The sequence below is a fragment of the Clarias gariepinus genome, chromosome 9 (assembly GCF_024256425.1).
Source record: "Clarias gariepinus isolate MV-2021 ecotype Netherlands chromosome 9, CGAR_prim_01v2, whole genome shotgun sequence".
Lineage (NCBI taxonomy): Eukaryota > Metazoa > Chordata > Actinopteri > Siluriformes > Clariidae > Clarias > Clarias gariepinus.
Window position 1 is genome coordinate 5,629,652 of NC_071108.1, and position 16,551 is coordinate 5,646,202.

At 38.3% G+C, this 16,551-nt stretch overlaps 1 protein-coding gene across 3 annotated transcripts in view; it reads left to right on the forward strand.

Moving 5' to 3' along the window:
• Positions 1-16,551, forward strand: part of otud5a (OTU deubiquitinase 5a) — a 45,989-nt gene that overhangs the window by 15,702 nt on the left and 13,736 nt on the right. For all 3 annotated transcript variants that reach the window (XM_053503137.1, XM_053503136.1, XM_053503138.1), the window contains exons 3-4: positions 16,144-16,208; positions 16,336-16,492. In XM_053503137.1, the coding sequence (XP_053359112.1) occupies positions 16,144-16,208; positions 16,336-16,492 (222 nt within the window). The remainder of the gene's footprint in view (positions 1-16,143; positions 16,209-16,335; positions 16,493-16,551) is intronic.

The window sequence follows — 16,551 nt, forward strand, 5'->3', positions numbered from 1 at the left end:
TTTACGGCGTCATCATGGCTGACCCGTTTGAGATATCAAAAATACCTCCGCAATCCTCAATGTCTTTAGATCTCACAGGCCCGGTAAGGTGACGATCGTATAAAAGCCCTGGGAGAAGTACATTAAAATCCGTCGGGTGTGTTTTGCAGCCAACCCAAAAGAACTGAGTTCCTGTTGAGAAGAGCCCATGAAATGCAATGCGAAAGTTGTTCAGCTCAATGAGCTTTAAATGTCTACAGAGTTTTGTGTGCATACGTGCAAGCGTGTATGAGCTATGCAGCAAAATCTCATGTGAGGGGCCCTGTGCCACGCCCGGGGCCCAAACTCGCAGGAATAATTATGACAGCAGAATTTTAAATATAAACTAATTATACAAGTTTACTGTCGAGCTGTTAATAGACGGTGAATGACAGACAGTGTTGTATAAGTTAAACAACCTGATGAACCTTTTCTCAGAATGAAACAGCACTTTTTTCCCCTCAAGTCATTGTTTTTTTTTTTTTTTCCTGGATTGGATTAGTATAAACTACCGACAGGTGTGTGTGTGTGTGTTAGACGAGCTGTTACACTCAAGAAGTTCTTAAATTGTGTGCGTTCGACTCATCCAGGCCGCCTGCTTGTGGATTTCACTTGCCAAGCACCTGTTCCTAATCAGCCAGGGATCCGATAGTCATCAGTTACCTGAGGCACTGCAATGCCTTTCAGATGCGTCCTAGTTTTATCGGCACCGTAATCGGATGTCTTTTCATCCCTCAGCTTCCCGTTAACGCGCGTTCTCCAACACCGTGTCCTGAACTCGTTTACCCCCGGCTGTGAAGTGAACCAGAGAATTTCGGTATCTTTTTGAGCAATCCGCAATCCTACCCTCGCAGCTGCATCCTATCGATCCTGCCAGGCTCAGGGTGCGAGATCACATGGCAATCCTTTTCCACTTAGAGTTACAGTTACAGAAAAGAACTTAATCCGTGTATAATGCGTGATCAGCATCTTTAAGGATCCAACCCCCCCCTTGTTTTTGTTATGTTGGGTTTATTTTTTTGTTATTTTGTTTTTTGTTTCTCTGTCTGTAATTAAACACTTTGACGTTCTTCAGTAAATGGAACAGTAAGGAGAAACAGGCTCTGCCAGCCAGACATTTTCTACAAAAGCATGTACGCTTCCCAGCAGGACTCAGCACAATGGAATGAAAACATCCGGGTGTGTGTTTGTGTTTTTGTGTGTGTGTGGCTGTCATGTTCATCACGAGCAGTCCTTCACTTTCAGTCAGACGTTCTGTTTTCGATAGAGGTTTTATAAACAGGATTGAAATGTGCTGAGCTTCTGACATGATAATAGTTCATGGTCAGGGCTTCAGGATTTGTTTATCTGTGTTTTTATTTAGGGCTTTGTGGAAATAAATAAATAAGTCAAGTGTCAGAAATTACCGAGACTAGATTTAGGGAAACAGCAAATTGGCATTTTAAATAACATACCGTGGTGTCTAGATGTGGTTTTTGTATGTGTCTTTGGATATACATACAATCACACGAGGGGCGTTCAAGTGTGATGAAATTTCCGTTTGCAGCCATTTACAGAAGACTTCAAGCACAGTACATGAGTACGATGAGAACTTTCAGCAGCTGATCCTTGAAAACTGACGGATAAATTGTGTGAACTGTACACACAATCGTTCACCAGCACCACTTGCACGTTACAGGACCTGTACAGTCCTGACCTCGTTCCAAAGCTATTTTCATACGTTTGGGTCATTTCTTGGGAGGCCGGATGTAAATTAGACAGGCAGTCCAGACATGGCTAAGGAGTACTGAGAAAACTTTCTACCTGGAGAGAGAGAGAAACGGTCAAAAATGGCATTTAATTTAAAATGAGGATTGAGTCATAACATTTTTTTGCTTTGCAGTGTGACTTGTTGCATAATAATAATTTTGAGACTTATTGTGAGTATGGTATGGTGAGCGTCTGATATTGTTCCTGCTATATCTAGATGAAAATGTTGAGGCTTAATTTTTTTAAACCGCTTTGTTACGAAGGTGTGATGTTTTTAAACAAGGGGATGTTTGTTTTATGCTCGGTGAACGTTTCTGCTTTTTATTTGTTTCATCTTTGTAATGTTCAACCTCAGGTCACGGAAGTCCGAGTGCCTTTTCTTCTTTTTAAGTCAGCAGGGTTTTTTTTAAGAAAAAAAAAGAATTTTTTTTTCCTTTTGAGAATCTCACCCAGTTGTTCTTGCACTCCAGCTCAGGTATGACAGGAATAACGAGCAATGCCAGGATGTGGGTTGACCCGACTCGAGACTGGCACGCTCACGTGCACTCGTACACACGCGACGACAGACACTGCAGACGTGGGCGTGTCGTCCTGCATATGAAAATTTCCGCCGTATGCAAACGGCATTCCACCAGAGACATTCCACTCCCAGTCTGCCTCCGCTGTTTTGACGCGAGGGCAGATGCCGTGACCTGGTGCAAGTTGAGGGCAAAAGCGAGGAGGTGGCTGGGGTTTCTCTCCCGCTGCTTTTCTCCAGAAGTGACTCATTTGTTGTGGGAAGTTTCCGAACTCTATGTAGGAGTCGAATTTAAACCGTCCTGTTGTTTGTAATTCCAACCTGGAAAGTTTGAGTGTCGATTCCATCCCTATTTGTAGCTCCAAACCGATTTGGTTTGAATATTTTATAAATATTTAAATTTAGGATGCTCCAAAACGGTTAAATTTCCTGTTTTTTATTTACACCATCATTTTTCAGTGTTTTTAAATTATTATATATGATATAGCTATAATAGTAGGCTGTACCACTTAGCTTTTATTTATTTATTTAAATGATGTTCCTCCACATTGACGTGTATAGAGACGTGTGTGTGTGTTTGTATATATATAATTTTTTTTTTTTCCCAACCCTACACAATTGAACCACTGAGGTTGGAAGTAGAAAGTGCTCAGAGTCTGAAAATATTATGTCTCATTTCAATTCTCTTTATAAAATCCCCTAGTCTATTTCCTCTCACAACTCAGAAATAAAGAACATCTACATGACACCTACAATTGGCCACTTGTTCACCCATGAGCTCATTTGCACAGCTCCGCCGTCGTGCATAAAGTCCTATATGGAGAAAACCGTTTCCTGCACAAACAAGCTGATTGACTCGCTGGCAAAGTGAAGATGTTAGATTATCTGTTGCGGTAAATAATCGCAGGTGTTTAAGCACAGGAAGGGTGCATGTCGCTAATCGGATACCGTTCGTGAACTTGGAATCACCAATTTGGCTTGCACTTATTAAGGGTTCGAGAAATTGTTCGGACTAAGAGAAGAATTGATTGCAATAAAAAAATAAAATCTTTCGCTTGCGTAGGACATTAAAGTTAGTTAGCTTAGTCAGATTTCAGAAACTTTCTAATCGGAAAGTAAAAGAATGCACGTAATACGCAAGAAGTAAACACACGCGTTGTATTAATATTCATTTAAAAAATAGCAAAATTTTGCTATGATGGGTCGAGCAGGTTGTGACTCCGCTAATGTTTTACTGAACTATAAACGAAACTATAATTCTATTAAAGATCGAAAGGGAGATTTTAAGATTCCTATTTATTCGTCTCTGCAACGGTCCTCGCTCAGACTGTCCAAAAATCCAGCCTTTTTAAAGGCAGACCATGTTTTGTTTTGTTTTTTGTTTTTTATATTCCTAGGGTTAATAATGTCGTAATAATGTTAAGACGTGAGTCCAGCCAAGACTGCTAGCTATTTACTCCGGACGTTTGGACATTTCCATACTCAAATGCAGCTCTTTGTGAATGACGTTGTTCAGTCCTTTGACACTAAGAGGAAAAGACTCAGGAACCTCCTTCTCTCTGGTACGTTAATTTAGGTAACTTTGTACTTAAATAGTCTTTTATTAGATAGTTTTATCAGGATCAGGTTTTTGTTTTTTATAATGAAAATTCAACAATGTCTTGACCACAGAGTGGAGGCTGGAATGTGGCGATATTTAATAAAATATAATGATTTTTCAAAATAATAATTATAAGTAGAAAGAAAAATACATTTTCTTTAAATAAAGAACATTTGGAATTGACCCTTAAAATATTTGAAAGTATTTTTCGTTACTTTAAATTGATATTTAAATGTTTGTTTATTTATTAATTCAGGTATTTATTTGTTTACTTGATGACATTTGAGGCTGATTTAATGAAGTAGATTTTACTGGATAATATTACAGTACATCACTTGTTAATTTTTAAGCCAAATTTGATTAGAAGTTTAATTTAATTTATTTCAAAAGAGAAGGACTGGACATGCATTTTATTTATTTCTACTTCGAGCAAATGTCCTGAAGACTTTCCCAAGTTGCAAAATATCAAACTCTGTGTGTGTATATATATATATATATATATATAATAATGGTCATTATTGCTTTATAGAATCAAAAGCAGATTAGGGAAAAGTGTATGAAATGTGAGAAAATATGTATAAATCACATGATCTTACAGTATACTCAGTTTAAAGTATTTCCTTGTTAAATGTTTTGAAAAACTTAATCAGTTTATTATTGGGCTTTACATTAGTGGCGTATCTGCCGTAAGGGTTGCTTAGTTATTAGAACCATAATTAATAATTATTACAGAGAACTGATCAACACCTTCTGTTTGGTACAACTTGAGATAATTAACTTTTTAGCTGTAATTACATTTCTGTACAATGACTCACAAACTGCCACAGTTTCGCAGCCCTTGTCCTGGAGGACCTGCTGTCCTGTACATTTTAATATTTTTTTCCTGTTGTGTGATCACACCTGCTTCAATTTAGGAAAGGCTGTTAATAAGCTGATTAGTTAACTCGGTTGTGTTGGGAGCTGGGAAAACGCTAACATGTGCATTGCAGGAGTTCCTCCATGCCTAAGAAACATTTGAGATGATGAGCAGTGATCTATGAATCATAAAAAGAATAAAAAATTAAAGCATGGACCAGTGAGAAACGGGTGCAGATGATGACAGGTGATTATGGGGTGATTAGTATTCTTATGTTGAATGCTGAGGGGTTGGTACAGACGAGAGAAGAAATGAGGTCGCTGCTGAGGTTGATTATTTATACAATTCGAGCCACATCTGAAAGTTCATGTTTGAACGCGTGTTTGAGAGCTTTATATCTGCGTTCTTCACGCATCTCTAGTCGATACTAATTCTAAACTGGAGTGACGTAGGCAAATTGTTAGATCCAGAAGAATTGGTATTAAACCACACCGACTTCTAATTTAGTGTGTTTTCACATTATTGCCTCCATATAATCTCCCGAGAACACATTTCCCTCCAAAGCCTGGTTCGTTTTGATCAGTAAGAACACAATCGTTCCCCATTTGGGAACCGTGTCCCAAGAGTCTACTGGAAAAGGTCGCTTTGAGAGCGATACGTCCTACTCTGGCAATCAAGATCCAATTGAATCAGATATGGAACGAGATATTCCTCGTTCTTTGCTTCTTTTGTGTTTAACGGCGGCTCACAATCGCCACCTGCTGTATTGGAGAGCAGAAATTCGTAAGTTTACCTGAGAAGAGTTTACACATAACGTCAATGCAGTTCAGCAGTGTATTGGGGAAGGGAGGAGTAGTCGTTCCTGGGCAGAGTACAAATCAAGCATGTCTAATATGGAATACAGGCAGGAATTTTTGGAGAATTGAACAGATTTGGCTGCGCATGATGTAATTGAGTCTCACCCCCAGTGTGCATGTGTGCAGCGTGGTCTACTCCAACCACAATTGGCACACACACACGCGCATAAAAAAAGTTTGAAGGCATGCCAGAGTCAGGTGAAAATTCCACATCATATTGATCTGTTCACATGAAGAGGCGCATGACGATGTGTGTTTGATAACAGCTTCACCAGTGTGATGTGTACTATACAATCTGTGCCGAGTATTAGATAAGGGTGGAATTCAGAGACACGCGACCGCATCTTAATCTCGAATGCATTCTTTGTTCTGACGCACTTGTTAGGGTAATGATTGTGTCGTCGGCAAGTCGAGGCAAGTTGAGGCTAATGTCAGGAACTTCAGGCTGTAGTTGTGGAGAGAGTGACAGAATGATGCGAAAATTAGGCAGGAGTTGTATACACACATTGGAGCGGATTTATTTTACTCTGGTCTCTAGGTCACAGTGGTTACCCTGGTAGCACCGTGTTAGCCCTGTATGGCTACACAGACTAAAGTGCTCGCCAAAGAACAGATGCAAAACTGCCCATGTGACCACAGACGAGGTGTCCCTGCTGTGGAAATAAGAGGTTTGGCCAGATATGGTCACAAATTAAACCTGTTTCTGAACTGAAATCTTTTAAGAGAAATCTCTTGTGAATCACTACATTTTAAAACTGTATTGCATTTTTACATTTTCTAAAAAAAATAAAATAAATAAATAAACCAGCAGGGTTACACTATCAAGTCATATCAAAAAACTTTATTTGTCTTCATGGGGCAATTTAAGGCATGCAGAATAGTTTTTTTTTAATCAACTACCGAATAAAATATCATAAAATAAAACTGTTAGAATTATGATAAATTTGTCCGTTACTGCAACAAGCTTGAATAAACATCAGTATAAAATATTTGTAAATAAATTTAGCGAAGTGAGGAAAAAGGAATACTTAATATCCAAAAGAAAGTAGAATGAGGCGATCTGGATGGATGCATATATTAATAAATTAAACTTAAAGTGAGTTGTGCGGTATGTAAACAAAGGTAGGTAGCAGCAGCATTAGAATTATCGTCGTAGCAGAAACCAGAGATCTCTTTACGGGTGTAATATTCACAAGTTTTGAATATTTAACACTACTGTATTAGAAAGAAATAAAACAAAGGGTTCAAATTAGCTTTAAGCAACTGCTTATCTATTAATTTCTCTGGATAGAGCATTCATTTAATCATTCACTCATTATCAGGAAGCGAAAAATCCAAACCATGGTCATGGTAGAACTGGAGTCTTATCCTACCCTCACTTAGTATACAATTACACCTAGGAGTTACGGGCATGGTTTTGGGAGGTGAAAGGAAACCAGAGAACCAGGGGGAGAAACCTTATGATGCACTGAATGGTCCCCAAACCATCACACCTACTTGTACATGAGCTTGTTGGACATCCCATTCCCAAACCATGAGCTGTGAGTTTTCTGAGATGGCTTGGCACGAGATTTTGGAGTGCGGCAGCGGCGGCTTTGTCATAGTTTATCTAAAAGTGAAGTCGGGTCTGTCAAAGTCTTCTACACTGGACTACAACCAGGTCTTGATGGACCTCACTTTGTGTACGATGTACAACTGTCAAAAATGTCATAGTGTAGTAGGGCCTCGATTCCTGAAAAGCAGCACAAGACCTTTATCCCATCCATCAGACTGCCTGATGATAAATTGTGATTTATCCTTCCAAAGAGCAGTGACTTTGTGCTTTACACCTCTCTGGCTGACCCTTGGTATTGCACATAGTCACACTTGGGTCTTTGTGCAACTGCTCAGCCGAGGAAACTTCTTGGCATGAAGCTACTGATGTTCGTCTTCCAGAGGCAAGTTTGGAGTGACGCAACTGAGGAGAGACGGTTATCTAACCCAGGAACCTCTGGTGTTGTCTGCAGCCTTTCAGCACAAGAACAGAGATTGTGATATACGCGTCTGGTACCTTTCGCCCACTTTAGTCCGATCTCTTAAACTTTTCCACAGTATTATTTCTACTCGTTGTTGCGCAAGACCAGCGATGAACGGATGAAATAAAGGTTTGACTTTTTACCTAGACTGCAGCCTCGGTCATTCAAGACCGATCTGGTTACCTAGTTTAGCAAGCCGTCGCTATGAGTTGTCTTTTAGGAATAGACTGTTATTAGTACTGATTAATGATTAATTTTTAAAGGTGTGTTGTTAATTTTTTTTCATGAGAACCTGAATCGCTGAGGGTGAGGTAGAGAGGGAACAATCTGTGTGGCATGAGGAAATAACGTTAAATGGACTAAGACTCGGAGAAAAATCTGTTCCTCCAGCTTTTCTAATGGGTGATGTTTTTAACAGCAGGAGTTTTTATTCAATTTTTTTTTTTTTTTTTTTTTACAATGTCTCTCATACACATTTTCACTAACAAGAGACACAAATCTGTGTAAATCCTCTAAACTGAGGCGAGGAGGGCAGCGTGGGTGAAAGACTGACCTGACCTGCTGGGCATCACGTCCAGGCTGCGTGTGTGATTGTGTACAGACATGTGGACTGTGTGTGTGTTTGGGGGGGGTGAACCTCAGCAGCCAAGCACTACAACTTGGCTTTGTGCCTTCATCACATTACATCAGCAAACCACAATCAATTTCATACAACTTTTTTTGCCTTTTTATTTCATTTGGGTTTTTTTCTTTCCTTCTTCTTTTTGCTCTCCTTTAGTTCCCATTTTTTGTGTAATTTTCTTTTTTTTTTCTTTTTGATTTTCTTCTCATCATGTCTATTAATTCTTCTATATATTCTTTTTTTTTTTTGTTCATAATTTAGTTTCTTTACTTTTTTCATTTTGGTAAATTTATCATATAATTATATAGTTATTTGCTGTTAATTTTTTTTTGCTTGTTTTCCTTTTTTCTTTCCTTTATTTTTGTATTTATTTTTCTTTTATTTTTTTATTTTTTACCTATTTCAGTTTCCTCTTTGATTTTTGTTTTTCTTATTTCTTTTATTTTTATGACTTTGTTGTTGTTGTTTTTTTTTCTGGCTGATTGATTTTTATCTCTGTTCTTTTAGGATTTTTTCCTGTGTGTGTGTGTGTATGTATATATATATATATATATATATATATATATATATATATATATATATATGTGTATGTATATATATATTTTTTTTTATTTATTTTATTTTTTTTATCTCCTATTGTTCTTAAATTTCTTTTACTCCTTTTTGTGACTTTCTTTCTCTCTTCCTTTAAGTCCTTTCTTTTCTGTGTCTCTAGAATGTTCTAGCTTTAGGATGCGCTGTCTCCTTAGGCTGAGACTGAGCAGGTAAGGAATGTGTGTCTCCTCAGCAGGAGCTCCGAGCTCACGGTGTGGTGCGTAAGAGGAATTGATCAGCTTTTGTTCTGTGTGTATTGGGCAAGTGTTTGTGTTGTCTAACTCCTGCTCTGGCCGGTCTGAGGTGGAAAACTCCGGCCAGGCGTTATTGAAGTGGCGGTGTGGGGGCAGAGCGAGTGACCTTTGACCTGGAGAGATGATATTCTGTCTGAACCACAGGGACAGAAAATCCCACACTGATGTAACAAACACACACACACGTCCTGTGTTGAGAGTAAAAACTTACAGAATAACCTCATCATGAGAATGTTACTGCTCAGGCTAACGGCAACAGCGGATCAGTTAGCAGGGTGATGGAAGGGTTTAGTTTTAAACCACAGTCAGGTGCAGCAGGAAACAAACTGGCATTTGAGCCACTATAACGGTTTTTACGGGACTCCACAAGAATCTAAACGATTAAATAAATGTATTGAGATTCTTGTGGAGTTTGGTATCAAACCAGTTAAAGTAGTGCAATCCACTTACATAAGGCTTGACTTGTTGCTGTTGCTGAATTATTCTATTGTGCTGTACAAGAAATAAAACAGCGTGCTGTGCAGTTCTAGGGAAATGATTAACTCTAAAACTGATTTAACACCCTTAAAACGCGGGACGCCCCCCACACACTTTTTCTTTGTTTTTCTTACTCTCGATCTTCCTGACTTATTGTTTCCATTTCTTTTAAAAAAAAAAAACAACACTTTTTATGTTTATGGAAATTATTTCTATTTGCTTGATCCGCTGCTTGACTTTTCTTTTTGATGCATTTTTTTCCTAATTCTGTTTTTCTTTTCTTTTTCTTTTTTTTTTTGTACATTTGTTTTGTTTTTCCTCCTTATTTATATTATGCTTTTTTAGGGTTTTCCCTTAGTTCATGGTAATTTTGTTCTCTTTTTTGTTGTTTTTTTCTTTTTAATTAATTTATTTATTTTATCTGTTTTATTTTTTATTATTAATTTTTTCTATAATTTTTTTTCTTCTCTTCAATTTAATTTCTTCTTCATCTTGTTTATCCCTTTTTTTGCTTTATTTGTTTAGTGATTTAGTTTGATTACATATGTATGTTTATTTATTTATTTATTTATTTATATGTATAATCTCATTTGTATCTTTATTTTATACCACAGAATATTGCAAAATATGCATTAGTTTCTTTTATTTATTAAAGGACGATTTGTACGTGTTTAATCCGTTTAAGGTCACTTTCTGTGTTCGGAAACATCTGTGAAGCAAGAGGTTCCTGTTTCTCTTTTTTCGTTTAAAATTATGTGGAAAAAAAGTACAAACCCCTCCATCCTGGTGATTTTTCCACTTAAAAAAAAAACGCTTCTTTTTACTTCTCACTGAAACTGGAAACTCCTACTGTAAATGAATAAATTCTGAATTAACGTCTAAATTAATGTTAACCTTCACCATATCAACCATTATAGTTATTTAAATTTTTTTTTTTTTTTTAGCATTTGTTATTTACTCATCTGCTGTACACATCTTCATGATGGATTGATTTTATAGTTGTTCTAATGACTGAACCCACGGACAACACGCTGCTTGCGCTGCTTTTGCCAGGTCTTTACTGCAACCTGCCTTCAGTCGCCTCGTGCTTGTGGGAAAAGCAGCTCGGTTGGGTTGATGTCAGGTGACCAACTCGGGTATTTAAGAACATTCCATTTCTTTGTCTTGTACATTTGACATTAGAACCCATTACCATTATACCTTATCCATTCTGTGATGCGCTGTTGTATCAGTTTTGCTGCATTTGACTGAATATCAGCGGAAAGTAGAGATCTATACAGTTCAGAATTCATCCTGCTGCTTCTATCAGCTGTTGCATCATCAATAAACACCAGTGACCCATTTCCACTGGCAGCCACACATGTCCATGCCCTAACACTGCTTTAATGATCAACAGATGATGTGGTAAGATTTGGAGCATGAGCCCTTCCGTTCCTTGGTTATATTCTTCATCCTTCCAACATTTCGGAAGGAGGTTTTATCCCTAATGTGACACTCGTGTCAAACCTCTTGAATTGAAGCCGAGCGTTTACACTCGGATAACATCTTGATATTTTAAGTTTGGTGATGTAGAGGGAAAGAATTGTGTCCAAATACTTATGGACACAATCTGTGATTTGAGTTGGAGATGGATGCTGCTCTCTGTCTCCATTTGCTGTCACAGAAGATTAATCGACACCTCAGCAGTCAGATTCGAGAATTTACCCGAATTGTGAATGGTTTAGAAGTTCGCAATAGCGAAACGCATATAAAGTGATTTTCTTCTAACCTAGAGCAGCGAAGACAACTTCTCTCGAATTCTTATCTCTTTTCCGCAGAAATTTCAGCGCGGCCTACGTTATGACGCTCAAACACCTGAATGAGTGCGCGATGAGTACATATCAGCGGCGTATCCTTCTGAAGAACAGACTCCCACTATGCCGTGACGCGGTCGGAGGCCCGTGTTCTGGAGGGATAAAGCTTATCGTAGACGCGCAGGTCTGAAGAGGCGGGCCGACGTGACACGGCCCGGCGCCTTACACCAGCACCCGCCCCTTTCTTAGAAGGGCGCTCGGTGGTTAGCAGCGCGATGCTATCTCAGGCCCTCATCAATGAAGGCGCGCATGTGGTTCCTGTTTCTGCTAAATCGAACTTGGCCCCTTCACTTTCTTTCCAGCGAAGCCTATCTGCTTGTGTGTGCATTTCTGTGTAGTCGTGTCACACCGCGCTGCTGCTTCTCCTTCCTCTTTTAGTTCAGCTTTCTCATCATCGGACGCCGATGCTAGTAAAAGGTCATCGGGGTTCTAACTTACTGTTACGAATTGAGGTCAGGTTTCTAATAAAACGTTAAAGATCATGGTGCACGAGTCTGAGAACTTAGCATTATTAGTCAGGAGGAAATGTTTCACTGTGAGCTCCAGAAAATAAAACTTAATTAAAACATAAAAAAAAAAAAAAAAAAAATCCTGCAAAGTCCCAGAATGCTGCACATTTGTGCATTTGTGCTTAAAAGGTACAGAGATGGCAAGCACTGTGGTTTTAAAGGTGAAAAACCCTAACCCTAACCCTAGGTGGGAGACTATCAAGGAGTAAAGTGCCACTGCCTCTCTGTCTTTAGGTAGACTGTGTACGGATATCGTTGGAAATGACGTTAATTACGAACCCCGCTTCACCATTTGTACATCTGTATACTATGACCTGTTTGGGGAATTTCACAAGGACGCCTTCACCCACACCATTTTATGTTTTTTTTATTTGGTTACGTGCTGTAAACAGTGTCGGGGTTTTCTTCCTGTACTGCTAATCTGGAAGATTCTTTGCCTCGTATTAAATTTAGATATTTAAAAAGGGCTGTTTGAGCTCTTGCGGTTGGCCCCTACAACCCCCCACCCCCCCCCTCCCCCCTTCCGTGCACATACACACACACCACGGAGCGAGCAAAGCCTCGGGCAGCATGCGGCATCTCTAACCCCCATGAGACTCCCTTGGGTTCATGATTTGCTATTCAAATCGAGGTCGAAATCGGGAAAGAACAAAGGCAGGTGTTTATGATCACAGATGAGTCAGATTCATGTAAATGTCCCGCTTTGCAGGGAGGGGAGCGACGGGGGTTGTCCCTGCCTTAACCTGAGAGCTCCCGCTGCTCAGCTCGAGCTTGAGTCATCAAGCGATACACACACACACGCACCTCAGCGGTATGAATGGAAAAGAAAAACACGTGGAGTGGTGTAAATACCCAGTTGCAGAGATACTGGGAAGTGAAAGAAGTCAGAAATTCCACGTTGTCCAACGTCACAGCGACTGCCAGCCAGCTCTACCTGCGGCACCATCTGCTCTCGTGCCTCGTCAAACACCTGTGACAATTCAGCCTCTTTAAATTTACTCTCTTGGCGTGCTCGAAACCAGATCATCAACGGTTCAGATTTCAATGAGTTTCAATGTTAAAAGTAGAGGCAAGGTTCAATACCAAAAAAAAAAAAGGGAACCATTGTTTAGTTTTATTTTCCACAATTCATCATGAGAGTCCATTTGTTTTTGCGTAACCACACCACAGCATTATTCAATTGTTACTAAATTGTCTAAATAGAGAAACTGGGTTTTGTTTCCTCGTCCTGAATTCCTTTGTGCTCACGCCGAAACTTGGCAAAAAAAAAAAGATGAAAAGACAGACGTCACAATTCCTTTTTTTGTATTGTTTTTGTTTTCTTCCACGTTGAGGTGGATGAGAGTTTTCGAAACATTGTGGATCTGCCAGCAGAATATTATCTCCATTCATGTTGGAAGCAGAATAAAAACTAGCGGTGGTTTTGCGGCATGAGCAGCGTGCACGACTTGTGGAACGTTTTCCTGATTCACGAAAAGATTTCGCCTCCTGGTGTTTTTTTTTTTTTTTTTTTTTTTTTTCCCTGTTATGACGTGCAGCGTGAGATGCTTTTCTGCTCAGCCTGGTTATAAAGAGTGTTAATTTTATTTTTTGTACAAGGCGTTTCCTCAGACAGCAGAACTAGCGCTCTCTGGATGTTTTTTGTTTTTCGCACCGACTCTAGAAACTGATGTGTGTGAAAATCCCAGGAGATCGATTTACCCAGAGTTTATGGGTGTGCAGATGTTCCTAATAGAGGACTGACTCTGTGTCGTGTTTATGCACGATGGTGGATTAAAAATAATAAAAAAAAAAAAACAAGATTCTAAGAACTGAGAGTATTTAATAAAAGAATATGTAATATAAAAAATAACTTCTTTTTTTCTTTGGTTTATATTTTAAATATCTTTTAGCTGTTAAAAATTATGTATTAATTTATTTAGTTTGTATTTTATTTAAAATAAAGAGTTAACTGAATCATTTTGTATTTATTTTAATAATGTCCTTTTAATCATTAATCATTTTATTTGTATTATTATATTCATGATGAGGAATAAAGAAAAATATGTTGAAATATCTGAAAAAATATTTTAAAAAATTACATAGATTTGTTTCAAGATTTTGTCAAAAATTCCAAACTTAAAATTAATTTAAGCTTTTTCGTCATAACAGAATGAGACAATATTGTGCATATTTTTGTAATAACTTTAAAGATTAAAATGTTCATCCTGGCAGGTTAGTGTGTGTGCGTTTTTAAAGATCTCCGTTTTCATCCCACACACACAAGATAGATTGATATATATTTAAGTTTTTGCGGTTTCTTGACGTAACGACTAAAAATAGTTGCAAGGCATCAATTATCGACGTGAAATGCATGAAAATGCGTTTTTTTTCTTCTTTTTTATTTCCACAAATAAATGGAAACACCAGAAACACGTCAAACGCTGTTTGAAAATGAAAAAGCACAATTTTTTTTTTTTTGGAGGTGAAGTCGCGCTGCATCCGCTGCCCCAGTGTGTCACAACAAAAGTAGGCTGATACCGCGAAAGAGGAAATTGACTAAGAGTTCTGAGAATGCTTGTGGTCAGGGGTCATGTGACTTGTCGGAATGATCCCGGAGTCATTTGCATACGGCCGCATCGGGGAGGAAAAGGCGTGGCTTCAGTGAGGAACCTTCGTGCCCCTTTGTTTACATCTGCGCTTTCGATTTTTTGCTGCTTCTTTTTTTACTCGTGCAACGAAGGAGATGCGCGGAGATAAAGCCCACCGAAACTGACACCCGCCGAACGAGCAGCGCATTGGTGCAAGAGCCGAAAATAGAAGGGGTTGAGATGAAACAGTGTTCATTACTTTAACTATTATGATGCTTTTAAGGAATGATTGGATTGTTCCCTTTTTTTGTAAATGCCTCTTCCCCTTCTTGTCTCTGTTATTATCGCCCTCACTTTCATCTCTAATGGACACTTAATATGGACCTTTCGATAAATCACATGTATCCTGATCGTTTAAGTCCCCATGAAATACATTCGCTATTTTTGTGTAAAAGATTTTCCTGTTTTAATATTAAGAAATGATGGTTTCCAAGAAAACATTAAAATCTTTAAAATTATATATTTATATTTATTTATGCATGTCCAGTTTCGCCCAAACAAAATGCACTCTTGAACCCACATGGCCCTCAGTTTGTAAACAGACTGGTTGAAGCAAAACCGCTCTACAGTAGCAGCAGGTTGGCATCAAACCTGCCGTGTTTGTGTAGTTTGGTTTTAGCTTCCTTCCTGTCATCAGGTAAAGGTGTTGAGTGGGGCTGCTCGATTCTCACAAAAATCTTTAATTATTTAACACGATTGTTTATTGACTTTTTTTACATCATGCATTTAATAAAGAACAAAAATTTTTTTAACAAGTAATTTTATTAAACTTTATATGTCAACTTAAAAAAAGCTTGAAAAGGTAGAGAGAAAGAGATGCCACAGCATGGCTGAGAGCCAGTTTGGGTTTTCAGTCAGAGTGCAATGATCACAAAACTCACAGATCAGGATTACAGGCTGAGTTATATTTTGGATTTGCAAAAAAAAAACAAAGGAAGATATAATAAGCAACGTTCAAGATATCATTAGTAATAATAATAGGAGGTGCACTTTATCATTCATGGTTGAAAAAAAAGGTTATAAAAATCTAGGCCAATGTTATTGAGACAAGCGACTGTATGGGTATTAGTGCTAATATTTTTTGGCTAGTTTGTTTGTTTGTTTGGAGTGTGCAAGGATTCAGAATTATCTTACACCCTAAGAGTGATGCATGTCACCTGGCAACCCCTAGAAAATGGGAATCAGGAATGAGTCCCAAAAATGTTGCACAGTAATCGTTTAATCTAGATTATCCCGTTTCTATAATCGTTGGAAGTCATAATCGTAATTAAATGTAAAATCCGTTTAAACGCACAGTCTCTGTGTTTGGAGAAAAATTGCGATAGTGTTGAAAAAGTGCAACAGTGAAATGGACCATGAAAATGTCAATGAAGTACTACAGTAAGCCAAGTTCGGATTTAAGTTTTGGGTATTTCATTTCCCCTGTTTAACCTGCTTTATCCTTGACTTCCTGTTCCAAAAAAAAGTCAATCCCTTAACCTACAGAATCATTTCAAGCATTTCACCAACCGAAAACCAATTCGCGCATCACCTTTTAGTTAAAAAAAAAAAAATCGTCTCTACTCTCTAACGTTATTTGTGTTTCTTTACAGCGGATCAAGTTTACGGAGACCAAGATATGCACGAAGTTGTTCGCAAACACTGCATGGACTACCTGGTGAGATTTATTATTTTATTTTATTTATTTATTTTATTTATTAAAGCCTTTTTGTCCACCATTGGACCGACAATACAGATGTTTTAAAACTTTTTCTACTTTATTTATTTATTTTTTAAATCTCCAGATGAAGAACGCAGACTACTTCTCAAACTACGTGACAGAAGACTTCACCACATACATCAACAGGAAAAGAAAAAACAACTGTCACGGGAACCATATCGAGATGCAGGCCATGGCGGAGATGTACAACCGGCCGGTGGAGGTGTACCAGAACGGCACAGGTGATCACATTACTGAGAAGTTTTGTTGTTGTTGTTGTTTTATTTCTTCTTTTTACCCT